The sequence below is a fragment of the Ceratina calcarata genome, unplaced genomic scaffold (genome assembly GCF_001652005.2).
Source record: "Ceratina calcarata isolate Rehan_Ccalc_2016 unplaced genomic scaffold, ASM165200v1 scaffold574, whole genome shotgun sequence".
Lineage (NCBI taxonomy): Eukaryota > Metazoa > Arthropoda > Insecta > Hymenoptera > Apidae > Ceratina > Ceratina calcarata.
The window spans coordinates 15842-42556 of NW_017176950.1; the positions used below are offsets into that span (position 1 = coordinate 15842).

A 26715-nucleotide genomic window follows, 5' to 3' on the forward strand; every position below is an offset into this window, starting at 1 on the left:
ATTGCAGCTTTGGTCAAAATTATATACATTTAGTATAATGTACATACATACGCATATACAAAAATCTGAAGAATTTGACTGAATTTATTAATCGATGCTTTATCGTCGTACTTCTTGAGCAGCATTTGAAAAGAATCTTTTTACATATTTATTGTAACTATGTATATCAAATATGTGCGTATAGCAATAATTAAATTAAGTACTTATACAACCAAAGAAGCAAATGCATTATCGACGATTCTGGTACGCACTGCAAAAATTCAACATATTGAGAAAACATGTTACTGCGTTAATCATTATTTAAAGGATTTATTCAGAATGTAATCTTTCTTCATTGATTAATTAAACAATAACATGTACACACGTGCAGTAAACAAATGATAATGGAAAGCAAATCACAAATAAGATCTGATAAACTTTGTTTGGTGTATGAACCTTTTTCGGTTTTTCTACGATATTAAAATGCGTTGAATATTATAAGAAATTAATATATTTTTCTACAAGGCAGTTAGTATAATGTCTAGCTAAAAATGTAACGAATAAATTAAATAGGAAGGAATTACAGTATATTTTGTAATCCTTTCTAATATAAAAGTCAGTGCTTTATAAAAGCAAATATTCACGTAAATTTGACATTATTCGTATTTGTTTGCTTCAATAAGCGATTTAATGATATGGATAATGTCAATAAATAGCGATAACTGCATTTAAAAAATGATAAAATTTGATCTAGAGTAGTTTATTACGTTTATTTTTTATAATTAGAAATATACATATACAGTTTGTATATTATAATATAGGATATTATAAACAAGTATTTGTAAATATATACATATGCATACTATGTACCGGATGAAAGAAATCTTACGATACTGATACACCTGAGCTTCGTAAAGAGAGTAATACTTCTTTTCTATTAAACTGTATCTATCATTTTTGTAATAATCTGAATATTAAAAGAAACTCCATATCTTCTGTAGTTATTCTGTACTTACAATAGCTAGAAATATTTGATCATCTTCTTTGCACGATTGCCGTATCATATGTATCATTCCTTTGAAGCGTTTTATATTTATTATGGAATAATATTCGATGTTATACATGTTTGTTTTTGATAACAATAATCGTTGATTATAAGAGACAACTGAATTTTTTAAATTGATGTTATTAAAATTTTATTATGCGATTATTACATCGTTGTTGATACGTGTATCAATAATAAACACTTAAAGTTAAGAACGTTGAGTTTTCTCCTCAATTAAACATCTCTTAACCGTATAGAACTGTAGATAACTTTTTCTAATACATAATTATTATAGTTTGCGGTCTCGTGTAATGTAATATAAGGGAACAGTATTTCAAGAAAGTATTAAAATTAGTTTTGAAATCGGCGCCTATTAAAAGATATCGCAGCCACAATGAAACTTATTGTATTTATTGTGTACGTACATATATACATACATATACATACATATTCCCAAGTGTTTCCAAGAATGCCCTGCTTGACGTCTTGTGACGTCAGTCAATGTCGTCAAGTTCTAAGATTCAAAACATACATTTTTTTATGCTTCTCATCGTTACAATTCCTTCTAACCGGTCAACATTTAAAATCGTAACTGCGTCTGTTATTCTGTACTTTCCCAAATTACGTGAATGTGAGTTATAATTATTGTTGTGCTATTCATTTCACGCGAGATATCGGTGAAACGTTGGCAGCACTGTCGATTGATCGCACGTATTTTACTCAGAATGTGTATCATATATATTTATTCCTGGGTCCCTCTGGGCGAATGTAAACAGAATTTTTTCGCAAATATGAAGTGACACGGCCAATTTATGCGGCTACAGCTAGTGCGTGGAAGCTACGACCCGTGATATCGACCTCACTGCGTTTGGAGTTTACGAGACCCTAAGTATAATAGTCTTGAACGCGTTACGGTGACCAGAAGATATACCTAGCGGGTAAAACGGGTTTGCGTTCGACTGTCCGTAGTGTGTTAAGTTCAGTGAATTAGTGTATGAGACGTTTTAGAATATATGGAAGCGCAATGAGGAATCTGCGGAAATTTGTTGACTGCTTGCTGACGGTGAGTAAAACCATGGAGATAAATGGCACCCACGTATGATAGCTTTGGACTTTCCCAACTCTTACAAAATACGTCCTATTGGTCGATTTCTCTGTAAAATGAGTCCGTGGACATCGATCGCCTGATTTTCCTGATTGATCGAACACAAATTCTTTGCACACTAAAACCAGCTGAAATGCTTCATATATTCAATATATCGCATGTACTAGTCAGTTCTTTTTACATATGTACATACATTGCTGTGAGCTTGTATTTTCTATGTATGTGTTAGATCCAGCATTCGTGAGATCACACACAATCTTGCATGCACCTACATACATATATGCGCAGGACAAAATACGAGTTACAGGCATCTACATGGAACGCGGTACGCCGTGGGCACAGCGTATGCTCGTAAATAAACGACTGTATTGGTTTCAACGCGTTACTCGTTTCAAATATCAGTGAGAATGCTTTTTTCTTTCATATACAGTAGAAATAACTCTACCGCATTGCACTAAATAATTAGTATATGCTGTCTGTACTCCGTCTCCGTACGTACACACGAGCAAGTATATATGTATATATATAGATACACATATGTATACACTTGTGTTCTTTTTTTTTGTCTCCTCACACTACCACTGTACTGTGATAACTGATTACGTTTTCAGCTTATCAGTTTTCCTTTTACTTCGATAATTAGTTTCCTAGTAAATAATAACAATAATAACTCATGGTTGATGAAAGTTTTGTAAAAGTATATCCATAACAAACTGAATTACTGCGTATCACTAATTAACATCTTACTCCTTAGTGAAATTAGTTAAATATATATACAATCGTCTTGAATAACATATTTCTATTATATTTTTATTTGTGAGTCTTAACTTTAAATTATTATATAGTGTATAGTTTTATGTAAGTACTATTTCTTTGTAGAACTTTTTACAAGAACAATGTTCACATGAGAAATTCTAATAAGTTCAAAAACCTGCTAAGCTAATGTATCTTCATGGGAAATAACTGTTTATTCAGAGTTGGAATCACATGAACTCTCTCAAAATCCTGTGTAAGCTATATGTATATTGAACAATGGTATTCAATCTGCTGAATGAATAATTCATTCCACAATCTTTTATCTGAGCAAGTTATCTCCCTGATTTAAGTTTGTTCTCTTTCTCATTTCGTATGCGTCTATAGTATAAGATCATAGCATGTGAAAGTAGTATCATTCAAAGCATGTACATGTGCACATAAAATTTTAAGCGCATGTCCGTGACACTGTGTTATGTGTTTAGCGTCTTTTCCTATAATTATAAATTATAATACACATACACGTATCATTATATTTCCTTCCATCGTTTACATTGGTGTTTTTATTTTCCTACTTAAAATGAGCATGGAGTTTGTGCTGAAAGTAAGTTTCATAAAGATTCATTGGAAGACTAACATAAAAATGTGGAAGTGATATGTCATGACCTCGAATTTACCAATAAGTAGTATATTCATCTCAGTAATTACCGTCTTATCTCTAACTCCTAGAATATAAGGATTCAGTCAGAGCTTAGGTTTAGAGTCGTATTTACAGTTGCATGGTATGCATTGAAATGTACTTTTCATTTAATATTCTTGTAAGTGTTAGTATTTTATTGTATTTCATTTCATTTTATTTAATTACAATTCGATTGTTGATATTATCTGTAGTGATATGTAATATCTTCTTATTTTCTTTCAGTGATGGGAGCTCAAGATGCCTTCAATAAAAGCAGATTCCAAAATATCAAAACAAGAAATGTTTGAATTTTTAAAGTCAAGCTTTAAAAGTACATCGAAGCATGGTGGTGTTGATAGATGTTCAGATGTGCATAAAATGACCGAGACTCTGTACTGTAGCTCGGAAAAATGTGAAAACAATAGTACATGTGTAACAAATAATACTTGTCTCCCTGTAAAGGCGGGCATTATTAATAGGATAGGAGATGATCTATGTGACACAGCTGGATCTGCAGCAACTATTAAGTATTCATCTTGCATATGTTTAGTTACTCATTGTGTGTTAAGTGAAGATGTTAATTTTAATTGCAATTGTGATATAATGCACCATCAAAAACCTAAACAAATCTCACGAAGTTATTTGTGTTCTATACATAATTTATGGAGAATCAAATCAGATAAAAATCTATCGTTACCGATTACAAAAAAGATCGGCACTCAGTGGAGGAATTGTTTTTGGAGAACATTTCTGATACCTTTTATGGTTCTATTACTATGCATGCCAATAAGCAATGCAGATTCCAGTCAATGTGCTGTTGGTGTAAAAACACCTGGAAGTAAGTTATGAAAAAAATTTCCAATTTTTAATTGAAAGAAATGCACGTACATATTAATTCCAATAAGTAAATTTGATTTGTTTTGTGTTACCGTAATGGTTTTGCAACTGTCTACTACAGTTGCGTTTATAAATATCTGATATTTGCATCTCTTATTTCTCCTTTTGGAATTCTAGTTCTGGTGCTAAATGTACATATCTATATTTAATGCACTAGGTAGACTTAGAAACTTAGAAACTTGACTAAAACTTGGAGTAAAATCATTATGCATTTTATTGAATATCATATATAGAATATGAATTATATAATAACAATTTATTTTGTAATTAACTTATACATTTTTCTCTTGAAGGAACTTGGCCACAAGGTGATATTATTATTGAGCATGGTAACCCATTGAGAATATTTTGTATATTAAATCAATCAATTGTCGATAAGGAATTCCCTGGAAAAAATGCGTCTGATCTTGTGTTTTTTCGTAACAAAAAAGAAATGGAACCAGAATTTATCACAATAATTAATGAAACTACAATTGCATTGGATGTAGAAAAACCTCCGCCTGCAGAGGACATGTATTATTGTAGATTAAAGTTAAACAATGAACACTATGAGGAGTACGAAGCAGTTTGTTTAAATAAAGTTGTCGTTGGATGTAAGTATTCTTATTAAAAAACATAACATTAAGTAACAACTTATCTGTGATTTAACATTTCATATGAAATCGCATCATTCATGCGAGCTTATCAGAGATAGTTTAGAAGGGATTTCATGGAAACATAAGTGGATATTGAGTGGTTGCTTTCATTAGAGTAGGTCTCTATAGAAGTATTACCAAATGTGTTTCGTATCTTGGAATTCATATTTTACAATCATTTAAGATGAGATCATAAGGACAGAATACTTTTTATACAAAGACTTATTCATAAATCTCATTGATATAACATATTAGATTTAGGAAATGAAAAAAGTAATAATGTATTAATTAACTCAAATTAATTATCAACAGTTAAACCTCAAAAACCTCATAACTTCACTTGTATATCTCATAACTGGGAAAATATGACATGCTCATGGGAGCCCGTCCAAAATTACGTTACAACGAGATTTACGCTTGTGTTTAAACTGCCGGGAAAAGCAGGAGGTCGAAAATTGTATCCATGCCCGAAAGAAACTCAAACACACACTTCGTGTATGTGGGACACGTCTACGAATCCTATTTATCGACTACCATACGAATATTATACATTTATACTGAACGTTGAGAATGTATTAGGGAATATAAGTATTCAATACAAATTTCATCACTATGCTTATGGTACTTATTATTTAGTTAAATAAAGTTTAATTATATAGGAAAGAATAATACGATTCAGAATATTGCACAAACATTTTTAGTTGTACCAACAAAACCGGCGAATTTGACAGTCGTCAATAAAACGTCTGATAGTGCATTATTACACTGGAGTGTGCCTTTTCCAATGCAGAATTTTCCACCTGGATTACATCATAGAATCATGTATCAAAGCCAGTGGGATGATCCGGAAACTTGGCAGGTGTGTATCCAAATTTTGATGCGTATTTTCATAACATGTATTTTTCTAAAAGTATAATATATTACGAACTTATTGTAGACGATCAATATTACGAATGGTTTTCACACGCATAAAAGATATTGGAATCTTACTGGGTTGGAGTACGCCAACACTGTTTACGACGTACGAGTATGCCTAAAAAGTGCCGTCGCGGTTGGGGAAGACAAATGGAGCGACTATAGTGCTGTCGCTTTTAGAACACCACCAAGATGTGAGTTACAGTTCCTGTAATTTTAATCTCGCTATTTCACAAATTCCCCGTAATATATTTTTTATATTATGTATATGATATTTTAGTACCTGGCCGACCTCCAAGAACTGACATCGGAAGCTTTGAAATAGCGGAGAACAATAATAGCAGGGACGTATATTTGTACTGGCAAGCTATACCTCAGTATTTAGAAAATGGCGATGAGTTTAAGTACGTGGTGGAAAATGTAGAAGAAAACGGACGAAAGTTGTCGCTTGCTCCCAAGGAAATTACTAGAACGTATGCCAAATTCGATGGGATCAGTTTTAACAAATATAAATTTGAGATTGTTTCGGTAAACATTGTTGGAGCAAACAAAGAGCGTGCTAAAATTTTTGTACCCAGTAAAAACGAAAGTAAGACAAAAGGAATTACAAAAATTTGCTATGCATAAACGTATACAGTAATTAATATTGGTTTTATATTACAGTACCAAAGGAACCCATAGCGTTTACGAAAATTGCATTTGACGGAGGTTTATATGAACTGTCTTGGAAGCCACCGCATGATTACAAAAATACTCAACAAATTCGTGGGCGTGTGATTAACGAAATTACAAATTATACAATTTTTTGGTGTGACAACGAACGCGACCGTCCTTACGAGTGCAACGTATGTATTTATTATCTGTTAACATTTATAATATAAGATTTCGATGTGATCGTGATTATTTACAGGGTTATCTAGACTGGGTACAAGTACCGAAAAATACAACGATCTATAACATGACTGTACCAGATCCTCATAAAGTTTATCAGTTTGCTATTTCCGCGAATACGGAAAAAGGTAGCAGCGGCATGGTATGGGCATCGTGTACCGTAAAACATGACAAAGTCGTTGAAAAAATGAAGTTTGTGTGGATAAATCGAATTGGTTCCGATTTTATTGAAGTCGGTTGGAACCTGGGTTGTTCGGATCGTATCGGAATCGTTGAGGGATTTAATATTTACTATTGCCCTATTGTTTCACCGTATAGCCAGAATTGCAAAGGTCCAAAACTTTATACGACGATTAAAGCCGGTCCTCATACTATGAACGGTATCGTGAATAACTTGACACCATATACGACTTATATGTTAACCGTTGCTGTCTTAACGAAAAGCGGAGAGGGTTCGCAAAGCGATGCTTTGTACGACACAACGCTCGAGGCAGCCCCGACAACTCCACCGCAAGATGTTAGAATTTTTAACGTAACAAAGTCGACGATGAATGTCACATGGAAAGCACCGCAAGCAATGAACGGTGTATTGCGATATTACGAAGTTTACTACAACCAACTCACGCAAAAAGTTGAAGATTCAAGCCATGTTGTACTGACAAATTTGTTGCCGCATACGAATTATAGCATTAGCATAGCAGCGTGCACTGTCTCTTGCAGCGTGAAATCACCAACCGTTTACAGCATTACAAAAATCGGGACACCCGGAAAAATTTCCCCACCTAATGTACGTTTCATAAATTCTAGCCAGGTGGTCGTCAAATGGAGTACACCTACACAGCCCGCTGGACACCTAAACTATTATGAAATATTATCGAGTGATGGACAAATACAGAACAGTTCTACAACAGGTAAATATATTTCTTGCGAGGATAAATGTGTTATTATAATAGTAATATAAATACTTTGGAAAATGTTACAGAGGCTTTATTACCTATCCCTGATTGCAAAATGATAGGGCGGGACAGATTATATCAATTTCGTGTAAGAGCTGTTAATATCGGATCGAATAATGAGCATTTGCGTGGTCCTTGGTCTGGATTTGGTGAGGGAAACTGTTACAGTGGCGGTACGTCCACGTTTTTTATTTTTTTTTTCTTACTTTTCGAATTAGTGTAGTTATTATTTTTAAATTCTTCGTTTGAATGGTAGGTCCGACATTCAGTGTGTGGGTTTTAATATGGGTAATTGGAGGTTTTAGTCTTGTGGCAATTGTCGTTTGCGTGGCACATGTATCAAAGAGGTATAAAACATTGTTTCCTACGTCGACTAATCCATAATGTAAATGTAATCTGAGGTTTAAATGTACTCGTATTTGTTGTAGAATGTGGTTGAAGTGTAAAGCTATGCAAGATGTTGAAGTCAAATTACCACCCGGGCTTGCACCCAATATGGTACAGTCTTACACGAGAATATGTTCATATTGTATAGATAAAAAATGTTTTAATTTACGTTTTACTCATTTTTGTTATAGAAACTTCTTAGAAAAGTTGGCGACCAACACATCCGTCAGTCTTCTGCTGATTCGAGCGGTTGCTCGAGTGGGCAAGAATCTGTTACGTCTTCGCTCACATCGGATTCTCAAGTTTCAAACGATAGTGGTACAGAGATAGATGCTCCCGTACAAGTGTCGCCCAAGAAATCATCCGAAAAATTACCGCCTTGGGAAGCTACCAGTCTCCGTCAGAGAAATGTTGGAGTGACCAGGCCAGGACTTGCAACGGAAACGGCCTGGGGACCATACGCAAATGTTGCAAAGTCTGGAGAGCCTGTTATCGGGGACACGTTATCTTTGGCACGATCTACACCTAATTTGACAGATAGCACAGGCTACACAACATCGCAACACACTTGGTCTTCGACCGGTTATATTAGTATGCCATCGTCGGAAGAATTATCCAGCAATCCGAGTCCCGTTCCTAAAGAGACCACCATCGCAGGTGGTTATAGCATTATAGGATCGATCGCTAAGCCTATGAAGTCGAAATCCGAGGATGACAGTGATCTAACGGAATCTACTGCTGATACATTAATAGCTATTAAACCGGAATTCAAACCTACAAACCCGTATATAACCCTGGCATCTTTGGAGCAGAAACAAAAAGATAAGAAGAATATTGATTCGTTGCGAGATTTAGACGAATTAACATTTACTACTGAATCGAGCAAATCAAAAAGTGAAACTTTGACTCCACCCTCGATTTCAGACAAAACCTCTAAACCGTACGTGCAAACAGGTTTAATCGATTCACTGAAAAAGCCGTTCACCCTGAGCAACATTGATAGTACGAGAGGTACAACAGTGTCCACCCCATTCGCTGCTACGACTTTGACCGATTCGTGCAACAAGCCATTCGTCTCGTCGTTTGCATGCCCGACCACTTTGCCGTCTAATATAGACTCCTTATCGAAGCCTTACGTTTCTGTTTCTTCGATTCCTGAAATAACAAAAAAATCGAATCCACAAGTGGAAACTTTGGAGTCCATGCAAAAAGCGAGCATGCCTCAAACATCTACGACCGATGGTTCACAACCGTATGTTCGTGCGAGCTCCGTGTTCCAAATGCTACAACAGCAGCCAAGAGGAAGATCAGAAATGCCTGTTTCAGAAGTGATCGACGACGAGATTGAAGAAGATTCTACGTCTACGTATCCTGTTTGCTGGCAAAACACTGGGACAAAACCGACCACGAAGATAGGCGAGGATAAACAAATTATCGCGTCTAAGCAGAATACTGGATACGTTACTATAGCAGAGAACCCAAAGCTAGATCAACATAGAACATCGTCAACACCGTATGTGCAGCACGACAGGTTTGAGAAACCACTGCCACAAACAACTACCGGACAGTCAGATGAGCAATACAGTAAAGTGACTGTTGTGCCAAGTACTATTCAATAAGAGGAGTAAAAATGGTGTGGAAGCATCGATTGTGGCAGTGTGGCTTACGTGTTTTTATCACTTTCTACGAACCTTCTCGGATGTAGGAATATTTTTTTCAGTGAAGTATGATGGTGCAATACGATTTCACACTTGTAGGTGGTTTCGAAATACTGTTGACAATTATGTTTTACATCTATTTTTACAAATATGTATTTAGGTCAGAAGCCTGAAAAATACTAAATTGGATTGGACAGAATGCGCACGACGATCTTTCCGTACGGCTCTTAGCTGATGTAATTGAATTTAGTGTTTTTTGGGATACTATGTATCTACAAGACATCAGTTCGATCCAAGATCAAATGACTGAAATGAAAGAAAAGAAACGCGAAAATGAAGAAAAAAGAAGATTATTGTATACAACGATGGAGTTGGTATTGGGACACGTCGACCACGAAACGCACTCGCTTGTGAAAGTATGTACAATATTAATTACTTTTGTATCATATACATTATCGTGCAATGTGATGTGAAAATCACTAGCAGCGCCATAACATAAGGATTATTAGATTATAAGTAAATTATGTGGCATAGACCTATCGCTAAACGGCTTGCTGTTTGAACAAACAAAATTTATGGTATCTATATGATAATGTATAATTCTCGACGTAGAAAAATCATTATTTAATTATCGAGCAGCTTTTAATCGTTTAATAGTACATCTATATTTCTAAATTTGTTCAAAATTTCTCGAACTTCTTTCTTCTTTGAAAATCAATCAGTTACAGAGTCTGACAGAACTTTTTGCTCTGATCTATAGACGATGTGAATGTATACTGATCATTTAATTTTTTTTATTAATCTCGATCAAATTAGGATAAATAGGAACACGTTAACTTTTATTTGTTCCTCAAATTAAAACAAGGAGGTCCATTGGTTTATTAAGAAATGAATCGTAATCATGAACTACTTATTGTTGGTTTAAAAAGAAGCTATGCTAAGTTTGCCTCCTTCAAGTATGAAAGAGGCAAAAACTGTTTGTGCTGAAATCATTTGTTTGTATCAGTACGTATTAGGATTATTATACATACTAATCAAGATTATTTTAATTGCACTTTTACGCGCAATTTGTTTATCTGTGTACATATATAATTTACAAATTGTTCCTGTAGTACCTTACTATTACTAGCATTGATGGACAGAAAGTACGCAGTAAAAGAGAAACTATAATAACAAGTACAGGGTCAAGGATAATAACATAAGGGAAGAATCAAAGCGCAGTTTTGAAATCAATTAGATTTTTGCACGTTTCATATGTATATCGTTTCCAATCGTATACGGTCTCTATATCTTTTTGATTTTAAACAATGTCTTTGCTGACTACATTAAAACTTTTTTAAATAGCGTTTTATTATCTTTTACATAAACAGAGTTTTTCAGCACATGATTTTAGACAAAGTTTCATTAGATAATACAAATAATTTGAGAATTCTGAATAAACTAATTTTTCAGTCAGCAAAGTTCGAATAAAAATGAAATACGTTTGTACAATAATTAGACAAATCATTTCGTAGAAATTTTATGAACCAATGCAACGTCATTCAAATATTTTACGTGCTAAAACAGAAAGAAGCAAGAATATATTATATGCATAATACCTTAAGCTAGTCATTGATGGGGTACATAATTGTTTTACAGGCCTTTTTTATTGCTTATTGTTTATACTTTACAAATGATCATTGAAAAATATTTGATTTTTCTTTTAATACCTCGACCTCGGTTAATGAATTTGCTTAAACATTATTAATTAACGAATAACATATCAATTGACTTCAGTCATTATAAATTGGAAAAGATATTAGTGTATTAATCCGTGTTCGCAACAATCGTTATAGAAGTTTTATACAATGAGAACAATATACTAGACGAGAAAAAAATTATTTTTCTTGATACATCATGAATAATCATCCACTGCGAACGTATGAAATCGCTTGTATTTTACCTCACACTGAACAATCGAACAATTGAGCGCTATACGCAAGTATATCAGTACAAACAAACAAAAAGGCCTGAAAGGATTTTTGCGGTCGAATTGTTCTACAAGTTCATTATCGACCGCCGTGTAGGAACTGTTATTCGTCGAGATGAAGTTTTAATGCAATGCGAAATGTTGTTTGAGCTTGTGAAACGAAGTTCAAGCAAACTACCACGGAGGAACTCGTTGAATCTGTGGAACTTTTTTTGGTACGAGCTTACAAATATATATTTATTATTATATAAATATATAATTACATATATATGTTTATATATTAAGAATATATATTCATACATATTGTTGATAATAAGAAAAGAACCGCTAATATTTAATAAATCGCGTGTAAAAGAATATTGTTTAATTCGTAATGGTATCGAATTGAAAATGGATTATATTATGACGACGACTAGAGGTCTATGCTGGATGTGGTCGATGCGTCGCAAATACGTTCGATTTAAGTTTCTGTTTGACTGCATGAGTATACATATTTCCTTCTTTTTTGTTATGTAGAAATGTGCATACGAAGTGTTCAAAAGTAATTTGGTGGCAACGGCTTGGGGCAAAATTTTACTGCCGTTTGATACAGTAATTGTCCATTGTCTAAAGAGTCCTAAAAAAGGATGAACGGGATAGGAAAAATAAAAAGTAATGCCGTAAACAAGATCGGGGAAAATTGTAGACTAATGATATCACCGTTTTTGTAAAATGAGGAACAAAATGCACGAACGCACGCAAGATTTCGAAATATGCTCATATCGAGATATAATTAAGTATTTTTTACGGTAATGGCTTGTAGATTGATCTAGATAGAGTACTCGAGCGCATCTACTTTGTTAGGTTTTACATGTCTACATTGTAAATACAATATATCTATTATTATCTATTTTTGTTACATATTTATAATTGAGAGAAGAACTACTCTTTATTGCACATATATGCAGCTAGCTAAACGATTTATATATATATATATATAGGAGATATATTAATGATTTACGTGACACGTCTAAGACATGTTTTTATCATTAAGAACTTACCTTTATCGCATATTAATTCGTCTTGCAGAGGCAAATTATATAAAGCGTGTATATTCACGACTTCTTTTCTCTTCCCCTTTTTTTTATGTAATCAAACCTTTCTTGTATAATCTAGTTGGATAGTTGAATAGCTTGTTAGGATATTCGTAACGTTTATGTTATATATTTTCATCGGTACTGTGGGAGCTCAGATTACCACGATTAATTGAAATTTCAATTGATCCGAATATATATCAAAACAAGCTGGAACAAAATCATTTTATACGATATAAAGAAATTTTAGTGCAATCGCCCAGTGGTATAATAAATTTATGTATGTACATAGTATCTTTTTTTACATAGTTTCGTGAATCATGTTATTTACGGCTGAGCTCCCTGATTATGAATTCTTTTAAATATAAAAAGGCCTGAAAGGATTTTTGCGGTCGAATTGTTCTACAAGTTCATTATCGACCGCCGTGTAGGAACTGTTATTCGTCGAGATGAAGTTTTAATGCAATGCGAAATGTTGTTTGAGCTTGTGAAACGAAGTTCAAGCAAACTACCACGGAGGAACTCGTTGAATCTGTGGAACTTTTTTTGGTACGAGCTTACAAATATATATTTATTATTATATAAATATATAATTACATATATATGTTTATATATTAAGAATATATATTCATACATATTGTTGATAATAAGAAAAGAACCGCTAATATTTAATAAATCGCGTGTAAAAGAATATTGTTTAATTCGTAATGGTATCGAATTGAAAATGGATTATATTATGACGACGACTAGAGGTCTATGCTGGATGTGGTCGATGCGTCGCAAATACGTTCGATTTAAGTTTCTGTTTGACTGCATGAGTATACATATTTCCTTCTTTTTTGTTATGTAGAAATGTGCATACGAAGTGTTCAAAAGTAATTTGGTGGCAACGGCTTGGGGCAAAATTTTACTGCCGTTTGATACAGTAATTGTCCATTGTCTAAAGAGTCCTAAAAAAGGATGAACGGGATAGGAAAAATAAAAAGTAATGCCGTAAACAAGATCGGGGAAAATTGTAGACTAATGATATCACCGTTTTTGTAAAATGAGGAACAAAATGCACGAACGCACGCAAGATTTCGAAATATGCTCATATCGAGATATAATTAAGTATTTTTTACGGTAATGGCTTGTAGATTGATCTAGATAGAGTACTCGAGCGCATCTACTTTGTTAGGTTTTACATGTCTACATTGTAAATACAATATATCTATTATTATCTATTTTTGTTACATATTTATAATTGAGAGAAGAACTACTCTTTATTGCACATATATGCAGCTAGCTAAACGATTTATATATATATATATATAGGAGATATATTAATGATTTACGTGACACGTCTAAGACATGTTTTTATCATTAAGAACTTACCTTTATCGCATATTAATTCGTCTTGCAGAGGCAAATTATATAAAGCGTGTATATTCACGACTTCTTTTCTCTTCCCCTTTTTTTTATGTAATCAAACCTTTCTTGTATAATCTAGTTGGATAGTTGAATAGCTTGTTAGGATATTCGTAACGTTTATGTTATATATTTTCATCGGTACTGTGGGAGCTCAGATTACCACGATTAATTGAAATTTCAATTGATCCGAATATATATCAAAACAAGCTGGAACAAAATCATTTTATACGATATAAAGAAATTTTAGTGCAATCGCCCAGTGGTATAATAAATTTATGTATGTACATAGTATCTTTTTTTACATAGTTTCGTGAATCATGTTATTTACGGCTGAGCTCCCTGATTATGAATTCTTTTAAATATAAATATATGTATTCAGAGTGCAGTGAATTGTTAATGCAGATTATCAAATTTTGATTGAAATATTTGTTGTTGACATAGTGGAAGAAAGATGTTTAGAATTTCACTCCACGTATTTTACATGTGCATTACGGTTTGTTTCTGCGCGAAAGTTGAAATTTTGACTATTTTTGCAATAATTGTTTTACTCTTGAAAAACGTTGACGTTTCGTAAGCGGAATAATAGTTCAATCTCGTTGCGACGTGCGCGTTACGGGAAATTCAAATATCTTTTTGCAAAGATGTACAGACGCCACGCTAATATTAATCTAAGCTAATGTTAATTATAGAATACTGTAACTTTAAAGTTTAAAAAATCGAAATTGACGAACTCGAGGACGATTAACGCATAGCGCTAATGACCGAGCTATTTCTCCAATTTGAAGGTGTAACTTTCTGATGTCGAGAAGAAGATCAACGCGATACTTTCGCAATAAAAAAATATAATAATAAAAGAAGAACAAATTTTATAACAGTATTCTATGATTAATTATAATCTGCCTGCCTCATGATAATCCATTTACGCCGAGCTAACTAGGTATTAATTCGAATAAAATCATGTACAGAGTATTGTAAAATATATTTTTACTACATTTTTTTTGGTTTTATTATTTATTTCTTTATATAATGCGATAAAATTATGTTTTAAGTTTGTTCTTTGTCGTAGACCGCTGCGTTATGCCATTATATATATATATATATGTATGCCATGCCGTTGAGCCTTGCCATTTACGTAGGTTCAGTTTTACGATCAAGTTCAAAGTCGTTTTGTTTTTCAATACTCATACACGGATCGCACGAAGAATGCATACGAACTCTTGTAAAACTCTCAATCGATGCTGTCGATAAGCGCTTCACGAGCTACTATATTATAAGAATTATGCTTATTATGAAATATATAACACTTATATCGACGTAGTGTACTTTTACTTATTACTTCTACGATGTATTGTCCTTCACGATCTTAACTTTTGATGTATTAAGGAAGCAGAGTTCAGGATTCAATGTATATTTTATACCAGATCTTTAATTCATACCACCATGTATATTCTGTACATAGAAAAGAAAAAATAAATGTTTGCCAAAGCGTTTGCAAACATTTATTTTTTCTTTTCTATGTACAGAATAAAGTTACAATTGTATATTAAATAATTCCTATTGTGTACAAGCTACAAACAAGAACGACGTTCGAATGTATTGCCGAACGAAGTCTGCTTACTTTTCTAGTACATACTTTCTGATATTCCTAATATACATATACGCATATTATTATTATTTCATATAATTAGGAAACGTATACTTTACTACGTTATTATCCGTACATACACGTGTGTTCATAGTCTTTATTTAGTTTCCATCATACTATCGATTTTTTGTCTCTTGTTTGTGTATGATTATATTTATTCAAGTATAAAACATTGATTGTAATCACTATCCTTACCACTTCATTTCCGTCATATGTTTAATTTTTATTTTTTAGTAACTAATTAGCTTGCATTAGCATTCATTTCAAATATATGAATAAGAAATGTACAAACACGTTTTAGTAAACAAAAATCTAATCTTGCTTCCAAAACATAGGATATGTAAATTAACAAGGTAAGCGGGAGAAATTTTTATATTTATTTTTTCCTATTCTAATTTTCTTTTAACAAGGAATGATATGGATTGATTAATTTTTGCACTATTATTTATCTCTCTTGAAATCAATATTCTGTTCACGATTGCTGTTTTGGTAACAAAAAATCGAGACGAAAATAATAATCAAAACAGATTTCCATAAAAATTTCTAATTCGTATATTATACCGTGATAAAAACATTTTTCAAATATCTCACAAACTTGTACGTGGGTATGACTGATGTATGTTACAGATAACATAAAATCGTATATAAAAGAAATTACAATAAAACATGATCCTTATTTTTATTTGAAAATACGTATTAAAAGCTGTGATGAGATGTGCGTATGCCTATGGCAGGCATTTAACAATTTAATTGTACCGCTTGGATTTTAACGATTTTAACGCTTCAGGAGCAACAGAGGTCAGAGGTAGACTTGATACAATCGTTACTTCAAGTGAAGCGGAACAATAAAGTGCAAAATATTAATAAACAGCTCGCTATTAAGGAAAGTGTAACAGCTGAACTTTTAAAAAGATCGCAGCAAACAATCGATCATTCCAAAGAGATACATGAAATAAAACAAGAAATATAGTTTCTTCAAATTGAACGAGATGTATTCATGCAATCGTTGTGAAGGATTATGGCGAATAATGTTTGCTCGAAGTGAGCTTAAACTAAATATTTGCTTAATATTGCTATATTTAAATACTTTTCTGAACTTTATAAAATAGTAGAAGCGAAACATAAGAAGATGCAAGAATTAGAAAAAAGGATGTGCGAATTGAGGCGGGAGATCCCAAAGCAAGATATAATAGTTGAAATGAAAGAAGAACAAGATCAATGCCCAAATCATCCCCTTGTACGTTAATTTGTATTCATCGAATGGGTTTTGCCACTGCCTGCGCCTTAAGTTAATATTGTTATATCTTGTAAAGTAAAAAATTCACAATTGTAATGTGTAGTTTAAAGAGTTATTATAACATTCCTTATTACCTTTAAAAGTATTCTGCACCATACTTTTTACAGCTGTGTCATGAAAATCTTCCTATCCAATATCAGAAGAAAAAATGTAATTAAAGGTAGGCGACTTTGTGTTTCGTAAAACTATCTGTTGCTCAATTAATTAGTAGAAGCCTGCGAAAACCCGAAAGTGTCGAATTAGTTGGGGGCGAGCATTTTTATCGGGATCTAGAGAATGTCGAGATTCTCGAATACGTTCGGGTCTTTTCATTGTACCGAGAATCTAGAAAATGTTTGGGATTCGTCTACTAATCGACATTAAAAAAATAAGGAAGAAGAAGTGAAATTAAAAATAATCTCTTAACTTAGTTCTCCCTCATGCAACTGTTGCAATACTGGCAATATCTATACTAGCCGATGCACTATGCACCAGTTTGCAACGTAAATGTTGACCTTCTGACCTCGGTGACACGAGCTTTTGTACTCATATTACCACTTATAGGTCAATTCTATATAGATGACGGGAGCAAATATCTCTGATTCCGATGGATCGATATATCACGGCTCGAATTAAAACTGAAGGTCCAAAAGATAACTTCCTCATTGCTTCATTGCGATATCTTTACTATTTTCTAGGAAATATTTCATTCATTCATGAACAGTAAATTTTAGGAATAAAGATATCAGTAAAATAACAAGTTCAAAAATAGAGAATAATATCGAATTGATTATTATCATTCCGCAAGAAATAATATTATTGCAAGTATGTAACGACTGCTTATGGAACAAAATTTTATTAAAAAGAAAGAAATGAGTATTGTATAATAATTAAAGAGTATAAAATAGACATTATTATATGTAGGTATTGGTAAATGGTAAAGAATAGATTTAATATTATATCGGTTACGAGAACAAAGCGCTTCCATTTCGTTTTAATGGTGTGCTGTAATTTCTATACATAGACTTATCAGAAGAGTGTTTACTTTACTTAATTTCATAGACTTTAAAACTATACGTGAAATGTAAGGATTATTCTGAACAGGTAATGACAACTGCTATTGCATGGTAGTTAATTATTAGTTTATATATATGTATTTTTGTATTCACTTATACCTACATGATTGCAGGGAAGGTTTAGCCCCTGAAGCTAAACTTATTTTTCCTAGTAAAATAAACTTTTATTAACAAGAGAAATTCAGCAAGTAATAAATGTTGATAAATGCAAATAAATAATATAAAAAATATTGTCTCATCATTTTTCTTCGTTAAACGATGAGAACTTGAAAAAATTTTTAAAGAACATTTAAATAATTTTTCATGAACGCATGGTTAAAAGAGCACCTGGAAGAAGTTATTTTATATAGCTTTCTTATTGCCTAGTTTATCACTGATACGTATTTTACCTGATATTTTGTTTAATGTACAGAAGTTTTTTGATTCGTCTTGTCCGATTTAAAAAACATATTTTAAACTTATTTTCTCTTCTCGTGATTTGTCTTAAAAGGTACAATATATGTATATTTTAAAATCGTTCATTTCGCATTTCGTATTAATACGATATTGTTAAGTACAACATTTAACCAGTAATTATTACACGTTTACAGAATCTGATTTCGTGGCTAATGATGAGGAAGAATGCCTTCTAAGGTAACCAGCAAACAGTTGTCTCGCTTGATTGAGCACACGGATGACATTGTGTCGGCGAACCATTTTGTCGAAATGCATTGCCATCTCGTTATAATCCATCTGATTGCGCATAACAAAGTCTCTGTGTTGTAATAACAGGGTGATGCACAGGAACATAAGAAACGGATTACCACCGCCAAATTCGTGAGGTGGAGGTAAAGAACTTTCTCCTAACTGATCCTCGCAAGTGCCCGCTGGAATGAGATTCGTAAGCTCCGTAGCTTCTTCGCAGTGTTCTTGTACGGTTTGCTTGGTCGGGCTTTCTTGTACCGTCGCATTTTGATGCCAGCTTTCTGCCTCCTCACTATCCGACGCTGATTCGGATCTGTAATTTTGTAATTATTGTTTTTAAAAGCTCTATCTCAAAATGTTTTCTTCTGTCAGAGTAAATAAAGTTACTTTGTACCTAGTAGTGCGTTTAAGTAATCTAATTGGTGTAACTGACTTGACACCGTTTTTATCTTCCAATATTTCACCGTCGTATTCAAGCTCTGCTTGTTCGTCGGGAGTAGCAGGATGATGTTTCTGCTGCAACATGTGCAAAGGATTTTCCCACACAAACACATCTGCTGGACTACATTTTGCTAATTCTGTGTCTGTTTCACTATCTCCTAATTCACTTTCTCTTTTAGAAAGAACGCAATCACATTGTTGATCGCTGGGTGGCGATGGTCCGAAGACTTGACGATCGAGTGATTCTAATTCCAGTCTTAATTCTCTGGTCATTGAAGTAGTCATGGGGAAGAAATCGGTTGGATCGTCCGGAGAACTTGGTTCGTCCCTTAAAACTCTGATCACGCCGCTTTCGCTCGAGACGCGCCTAGAAAATAGATATAGTTTTTGGTCTAAAATTATTTTTACTGTACATCAGTAAAAAATAATCGTAGACGAGCATAAGAGGATTCTCTATTCGGTATTAAAAAATATATTGTTTCACCTCAATTCTGGTTCAGCATCACATGGTGTTACTTTGCTACGATTAAGGCTGGTAAAATTTAAAAATTCGTTTAGATTCTTTACTACACGAGCACATTTTTTCTCGCCATCGTTATTCTGCTCGTTACTTTTGCATTGATCTTTATTAGGCAACGACAGTCTTTCTTTCAATTCCAATAAGTTTACGCGTTTAGATTTACCAGATAGCGAATCTGTACTTAGGCACTTTTCCGTGGACTCTGTATTTCGTCGATTCTTCGTTGAAGTCAAATCATTCTCTGGCTCAGAAAACGTCTCGTAAGGAGAGCTCGATCTGCAGATAGTGGTTTTCACTTTGTATTATTATTCACTTCGCTGCTTTCATCGATTTGCGTAGAAGTACCTTTTTGAGTCTCCATTAGTGTCTGTAGAGCTTTGCAGCGACGGATCCTCCGTGTTTACAGTTTTTCTTTTTCCAGTAGTGGCGATACTGGCGGAAGAACTTTGCCGTCTGATAGCGCAAACTTTTGTATATGCGTTCTCACGAATATGTTTCACGTTCGGGCTTGGCGGAGGTGAAGGCGGAGGAAAAGGTACTTCCGCTAAATTAAGTTCTCCATTTGGCGGTGATGCTGGCAAAGCGGCCCACAGAACTTCGAGCATCCTCAAAGCGTCATCCAAAGCAAATTCGCGCTTCATTTCCAGTAGGAGCCATCGATAACAGAACAACAGGTCATCCGCTTGGTGAGATTTCAGATAAGCATAGAAATCAGGATCGTAATGTTGTAAGCCTTAAAAAATGTTTTATTGGTCTGTTAATATTTTATCCTTTAATGACTTTAGTATTACGCTGTACTTCTCTCATCAAGGATTGAAAAGCAATTGATTCAAACTTTACACACTAGTCAAAAAATTACGGCATGACGAAATTTCTGTCGAAAATTGTCCGAGTTTGGAAGATGATTACTCAGGAACAGATTAAACTGAAACCTTCATTTCAAAATACTATCCAGAAATTTTTAATTTCAGACATGCCCTTAGATTCTAGAATTGTCTATCGTAGGGGTGTATGAACCGCGACCGATATCATAACTGTTTTCAATCCCTGTTTCTTATATCTAATATCTGGATAATGTTTTGTAATTGCTTAAGTTTTGTACATACCTTCTGCTAAATGGGCAAATTTCGTGGTCATCGCGATTCCATCAAGCATGAAGTTATCTTTTAATCTTCTCATAAGGGCGCACAAGCATATGTACGCTTGAGCCTCATCTCTCATGGTGACCAATAAGGGTGAAGCTAGATCGCTCATACCTTGACAATAGCTTACGCTTGGATGATTCAAAGCATATGTAGTCAAAATGTTAAAAAGACTGGCCGTGTTCTGATTGTCATCGGAACCACCATAAAACTTGTGATGTCTATCCGTTCTCAGAACGTCTTTTCGTACCATACTTGTTACATATGCTAAATCACCCACGTTCTGTCCCTTTTGTACCAAAGATTTCCATCTTTCTCGAAGATTCAAGTATTCTTGCGACTTCCTCTTCATGTAATCCATTCTCTCGCGGCCGGACATACCCTCGGGATATACATTTAAGATGTGCTTCCAAACTACTTTACGTAGACTAGGCTCGATACCTCCAAAATATATGACAGCTCTCAGTTCTTTGGGGTGTACTACTTGTCCGATGGGGTCCAAGAAACGTCGGAATTCAGCGTCCGTTAAGGGCGGTCGCGGTGGTTGAGCGGCTTGTTGATGTGTCGATTCTTCGCCCAAGTTACCTAAAGCACGCTGAACCATGTTCAGCGTTCTCTCCATCTGTAAGATATGCTCTTATGTAAGTCTTTCCAAATTTGTACATTATATTTTAAAATTAAAACTTACATTTAATAAATGTTTAAAGCTTAATATACGTATAAGTACAATTTCGTTTACGAACATACTTCAAAATAGAATAACCTTTTTAATATTGGATCCCTTTTGAAATGTGTCCGAATGGGAGTTACTGTAGATAATTCGTCTAATAGGGTTTCGAGTACGTATAATTTCTACATTTTGTTACGAACTAATTTTCTTATGGAAGATAAATAGCTATGTGCTACATCGTGAGTGAATGAAGAACGTAATGATACTCGCCTTGTTCATTATGAGACCAGGTAACTTAGGCGTTCTGTATGGAAACCCGGTTTCTTGCCGTGTCGACACTTCCTGCGCATTCTGTTCCCAGTAACATTCACAGTCACCTGTTTCTCCGAACGGTTTCAAGTTTACTTGCAGGTAAAGATACGGTTCAGAGGCGCTAAAATATCATGTTTTATCGGTTAAAGCACTGTTATCTACCAACAGTGTGTTATCTGAATAAAAGAAGATACCTGATGAACGCTGCGTCCAAATCCCAATCAGAAAGTAAGAACAAATACGTTTCCGATCCATAATCGTCTATCGCTCGATAAGAAACAGTGAATTCTCTGTGAATATCCGAAAAAGTAGATTTCTTTAACGTGAACAGATTTTGCCGAGCACTAATCAACTTTTTCATGATGAATATTTTTAGGAGTACATAATTTGACTAACATAATATCCATTTTCATAATTCGTTCAATAGTCTTATAAATAATAAATGATTTATAGAATAAAAATACATAATTGCTTAATCAATCACATGTTAGTCAATGCAAGATGAAATAAAAAACTTTATTCCAAAGCTACTGTAAGTGAAAGACAATCTGTATACATTTATTATTCATTATAATCTAAGTACTGTTGTTTTTAATTACTTTATACTTTCTTCAATTAAGTATACTTTCATTTTATGAGAAAGTAAGAGGAATCATTTTCTAAAGTAATATAAACAGATTTCTCGATGCATATCACGATTTTACAATTTACATAATTACTGTCCCCTTATTTATTAAATTACTAAATCTACGTATGTGTACTATTAATATTATTTAATCAGTTGTGATTTTTTGGAAGTTATTAAATTACGGTTTCTTGAAATAAATATTCCTTTTCTTATTTTTTTAACGATGGTTGCAACTGGACGTTTTTTAATCTAACGAAACATGCGCCACGGCTTCGTTGATAAATGCTAATCTCCAGGCGCACAAAGTAAATAGTCGTTAGCCAAAGTTTCCTTTTTAACTCTTTATCGCGTATTTGATGTAGTATACTCAACTATTATATAGTGTTAACAATGGTATCATCTCTCACCCTTTGATGTCGAACGCTTTGATAAGTATACTCTGTAGCACTTCAATAGATGTTATCTGCGGATCCACACTGAATTTTCGATATTCAGGCTGATGTCTTGTCTCGCATTTCTGGACAGAAATTTCTGATATAGATATTCACCCTTTTTTTTCTTCCAATTATAGAAAGAAACGAAATTAAAAGGAAATGCATAAAGATTTCAGCAAGAAGGAATCTGCTAATACAGGTTCATTATTATATTAATTCGTTGTTTTTTTTAAAGAAAATTATTCTAGAGAATTAGTAAAGGAAATTGATACGAAAAATTAATTAGAGGGCTTATACGATGCTTTCTATATTCTATCCATGAAGATTTGTAGAATGAGAATAAGAAGGAATTGATGAATAGGGTTTGTAGAGTAAGTTATTCTTGGCCATGTAAAATGATAAGACAAGATTAATCTGATTTCAATCTTGGGCTACTCTAGATCAGCTCGTTACGAAATTACATATTACGAAATCAGCGTAAAAAAAAGTGAATCACATCGTTCGCTATTTATTTTTTGTTTCAATATACCATTAGAAGTTTTCTAGAATAGCTTAACTCAGGCCACTCAAATTGTTATGTAAAACGTATGTGTGCTACGTCAATAGAATTGACTTCGTTTTTCTTGGTCTTTGTATTGCTCTTTTTGTGCTATCTAGAAATATTGTGGATATAGATTCGCATCACCTACGGATATTGCTGTTGTATTGTTGTATTTAGAGCGAAATAACGAACCAAATCGATGAGTATAGTAGTTTCATAAAGTTCAGTGTCCGTTTCGAGACTCGAATGACAATGATAAGATTAAAATTTTTAGTAACCATCATAAATATACTAATCTATATTAGCAAAGATGAAAAAACGTTTAGGAAGGTAAGATCAGTAAACATAGACGTCTAATAGAGTTAACACTTAAAAGTAAAATTAAGTTCCACTTGGCAGTTAAACTGCTGCAGCAGTTACATGTATAAACCTTCGTCTAATAATATTCACATTGATTTTGATCGAAATAAGGTACGATCCAATTTTCTCATAGTTAAAATTCTCCATGAATTCATCAAATTGTAAGGCCATATGTGAGAGAATATTAACGTGTACCAAGTAGTTTTAGATAAACATTACAACGAAGTTATTTCGGTGTATGTTGAAAGAAACTAAGTATTACTTACTCCATTTGACTTTCATTGATTATCGAAGGAATAAATATCAGAAAGTTATATTTCTTGTTCCCTAACTGAACGTTTCCGCCAGAAATATTTCGTAAAGATAGGTAAAACGACGTCATGTATTAATGAATTTTTCAGACTACCGATTATCAATTGTAAAACGTTTTGTTCTCCGATATAATGTTAAAACCACCTACTTTTCATACATTTATAACAGTTCGCGAGCACCGCAGGCCATGAAAATGAAATTAGTTTTATTATCAAGACTGCGTGCTTTTATTTTGTACGATACTTAGTTTAATTTGGTACGCGCTTTCGATTTACGTACACATATGTACCACAGCGAAGTTGAAACGAAAGTTTGACTTCATTAATATTGACACAATTGTTGTAGAAAGCATATTTGAACATCGTAACGAAAACTTTTTAGAAATCGACACAAATATATATGTATGTAAAAATTAATGGTACGTAATGAGTCTGTTAATGTAGTCATATGACTGAAAATTCGATAATACTAGTATATGTGTATAAATAGAAGGTCTAATCTTCTACACTATATAATAGTGCTTACTTATGATTAGACTGCGAATTTTTATGTAAAATAAAATATTTATAAGAGAGAATTGAAGAATGAAATTAACGTATTGTTTGCATTTATGAATTAAATGACATAGCATCCATTTCGCTTTTAACATTTTCTATGATTTTGCATATTGAATGGACTGATAAAAAAACCAGCACACTTATGTCTCTTACACACGCATAAAGATCAGCAATCTATCTTGTGATACTAAAGAAGGAATTGAAAGACAAACATATAAGTACATATATTTTAAGGGACAACTTAAACAAACATTACTAAGGACGATAGGTAACAATAAAAAAGCAATTACACATGCTACTGGTAATTTAATGACTTTTTATCTCTTTCCTGCGCAACAACAAAATACTACAACCGTATAAAAAATTGTATGAATCGATATATAAATAAGAAATTATATATTGGTTAGGAAATGAAATGTAAGGAAATAACAATGAATGTAGTAGTAAAATTAGTGCATCATTTAAGTTCGCAAGGCGAACCCGTACCTTCACTTTGACGCGTACGGCCTCTCTAGGACATCCGAACATGTCTGACGTTTTGTATGTATAGACTATCTCGTCGACACGGAGAAAAGGAACGCTCAATAAATGGGGACAATTCCAGATCCATAGAAATCTGCGTCTTCAAGGAAGATGTTTTTGTAAAACCGAACGGTACTCGACATTTTTCAACAGATTCTGCACTTCTTTTATTGCTTAGGTTAATTCGTTTCATAAGACGCACACAGACCGATCCAGTACGAGGCTCTGGCTTCTTTTCGAGAGTAGCATATTCGTTTCGAAATAGGACACTGCCACAGCACTTCTTTCAAAGAAACCTCGAACGTTTCGTAGATCATGCACCAATTTTTGACACTTTCGCAAAAGAACCCGCGATTCCGGATTGATAGAAGTCAGACGCTTGAACGCCACGTTACAGGATGTTAAATGTCGAGAATATCGTTTCGCGCCTTTCTCAAGCTTTAACCGCCAAGATTTGTCGTCATCGTGTCATCGTTGACATCGCTGCGCAAAGTACAGCCATACCGAGCATTACTGGGTGGTTTATTATCCGAAACTAGTGCGCATAGTGCGCGTACGTAATTTTGTACCGTAAAAACCACTGACACCAAGAGGGGCGAGAGGGGAAATACGAGAAGCGCAACAAAGACAGACAAAGAGAATGGTGAAGTAATATTGTTCGGCGATACGTTTGCGCGAGGAAGAAGAGAAAGAGCGAGAATAAGAGAACCGAGCGTCGCCGAGCACGCTAGAAAGAGGCGTCTTCGACTTCCGACGGTGCCGGTGATGGCATATGACATCACGAAGCGCCATCTACATGAAAAAGTATTGCCACACTGATACTATCATGGAGATGGAGCAGAACTCTCTAAAGATTGACATATGATTCATGGAGTGACAACCTTATGAGACTTCGTGTCGCACAAAAAGATCTGCAGCTTTTGACAACCTCTAGAATATATTGCCACTGAAGAAATAGAAAAAAAAACATTCGTCGATGTTGAACCGGCCGCATAATCTTACATGTTGTGGCAGCCTTATGAGACCTCCCGGCCCAACAAATTTTTGGCGCCCTCTAAGATATGTTGGACCGGGAAGTAAGAAACATCAAGCAAAACTGTCGTCGGTCTAGTCTAAACAACGATATTTGGGGTAAAATGCAGATATAAAAATAATAAGTTTACTGGTTCCGACTTTTTTAATAAACGACCAGATGCTGAGACACCTATTATCTATCGTGCTGGAAAAAAAGCATCGGTGAGTC

General features: G+C 33.9%; 2 protein-coding genes across 6 annotated transcripts; one reads left to right on the top strand and one right to left on the bottom strand.

Moving 5' to 3' along the window:
* The first annotated feature begins 20 nt into the window (after nt 1–20).
* On the top strand, nt 21–12966 carry dome (cytokine receptor domeless). 5 transcript variants are annotated; one of them, XR_003389749.1, is made up of 14 exons: nt 21–2087; nt 3805–4399; nt 4752–5051; nt 5406–5714; nt 5795–5952; nt 6031–6202; nt 6289–6597; nt 6672–6853; nt 6919–7810; nt 7882–8028; nt 8112–8202; nt 8284–8353; nt 8434–10316; nt 12386–12966. XR_003389749.1 is itself a non-coding variant. In XM_026817397.1 (14 exons), the coding sequence occupies exons 3-14, from the start codon at nt 3820–3822 to the stop codon at nt 9859–9861; spliced, it is 4638 nt and encodes a 1545-aa protein (XP_026673198.1). In that variant the 5' UTR covers nt 21–2087; nt 2359–2530; nt 3805–3819; the 3' UTR covers nt 9862–11900. The 5 variants fall into 5 exon arrangements, 4 of the variants coding, with proteins under 4 accessions (XP_026673198.1, XP_017887788.1, XP_026673199.1 ...); XM_026817397.1 differs by lacking the exon at nt 12386–12966 and adding an exon at nt 2359–2530 and having other exon boundaries at nt 8434–11900; XM_018032299.2 differs by lacking the exon at nt 12386–12966 and having other exon boundaries at nt 8434–11900.
* Nucleotides 12967–18110: 5144 nt separating this feature from the next.
* LOC108629551 (TBC1 domain family member 25) lies at nt 18111–26231 on the bottom strand. Its single transcript, XM_018032300.2, has 9 exons — nt 25437–26231; nt 23154–23263; nt 22313–22408; nt 22077–22239; nt 21101–21758; nt 20340–20727; nt 19959–20270; nt 19428–19841; nt 18111–19346 (listed from the first exon to the last, which is right to left on the bottom strand). Exons 1-9 carry the CDS (start codon nt 25476–25478, stop codon nt 18926–18928), a joined length of 2604 nt encoding a protein of 867 aa, XP_017887789.1. The 5' UTR covers nt 25479–26231; the 3' UTR covers nt 18111–18925.
* Between the last annotated feature and the right edge of the window lie 484 nt (nt 26232–26715).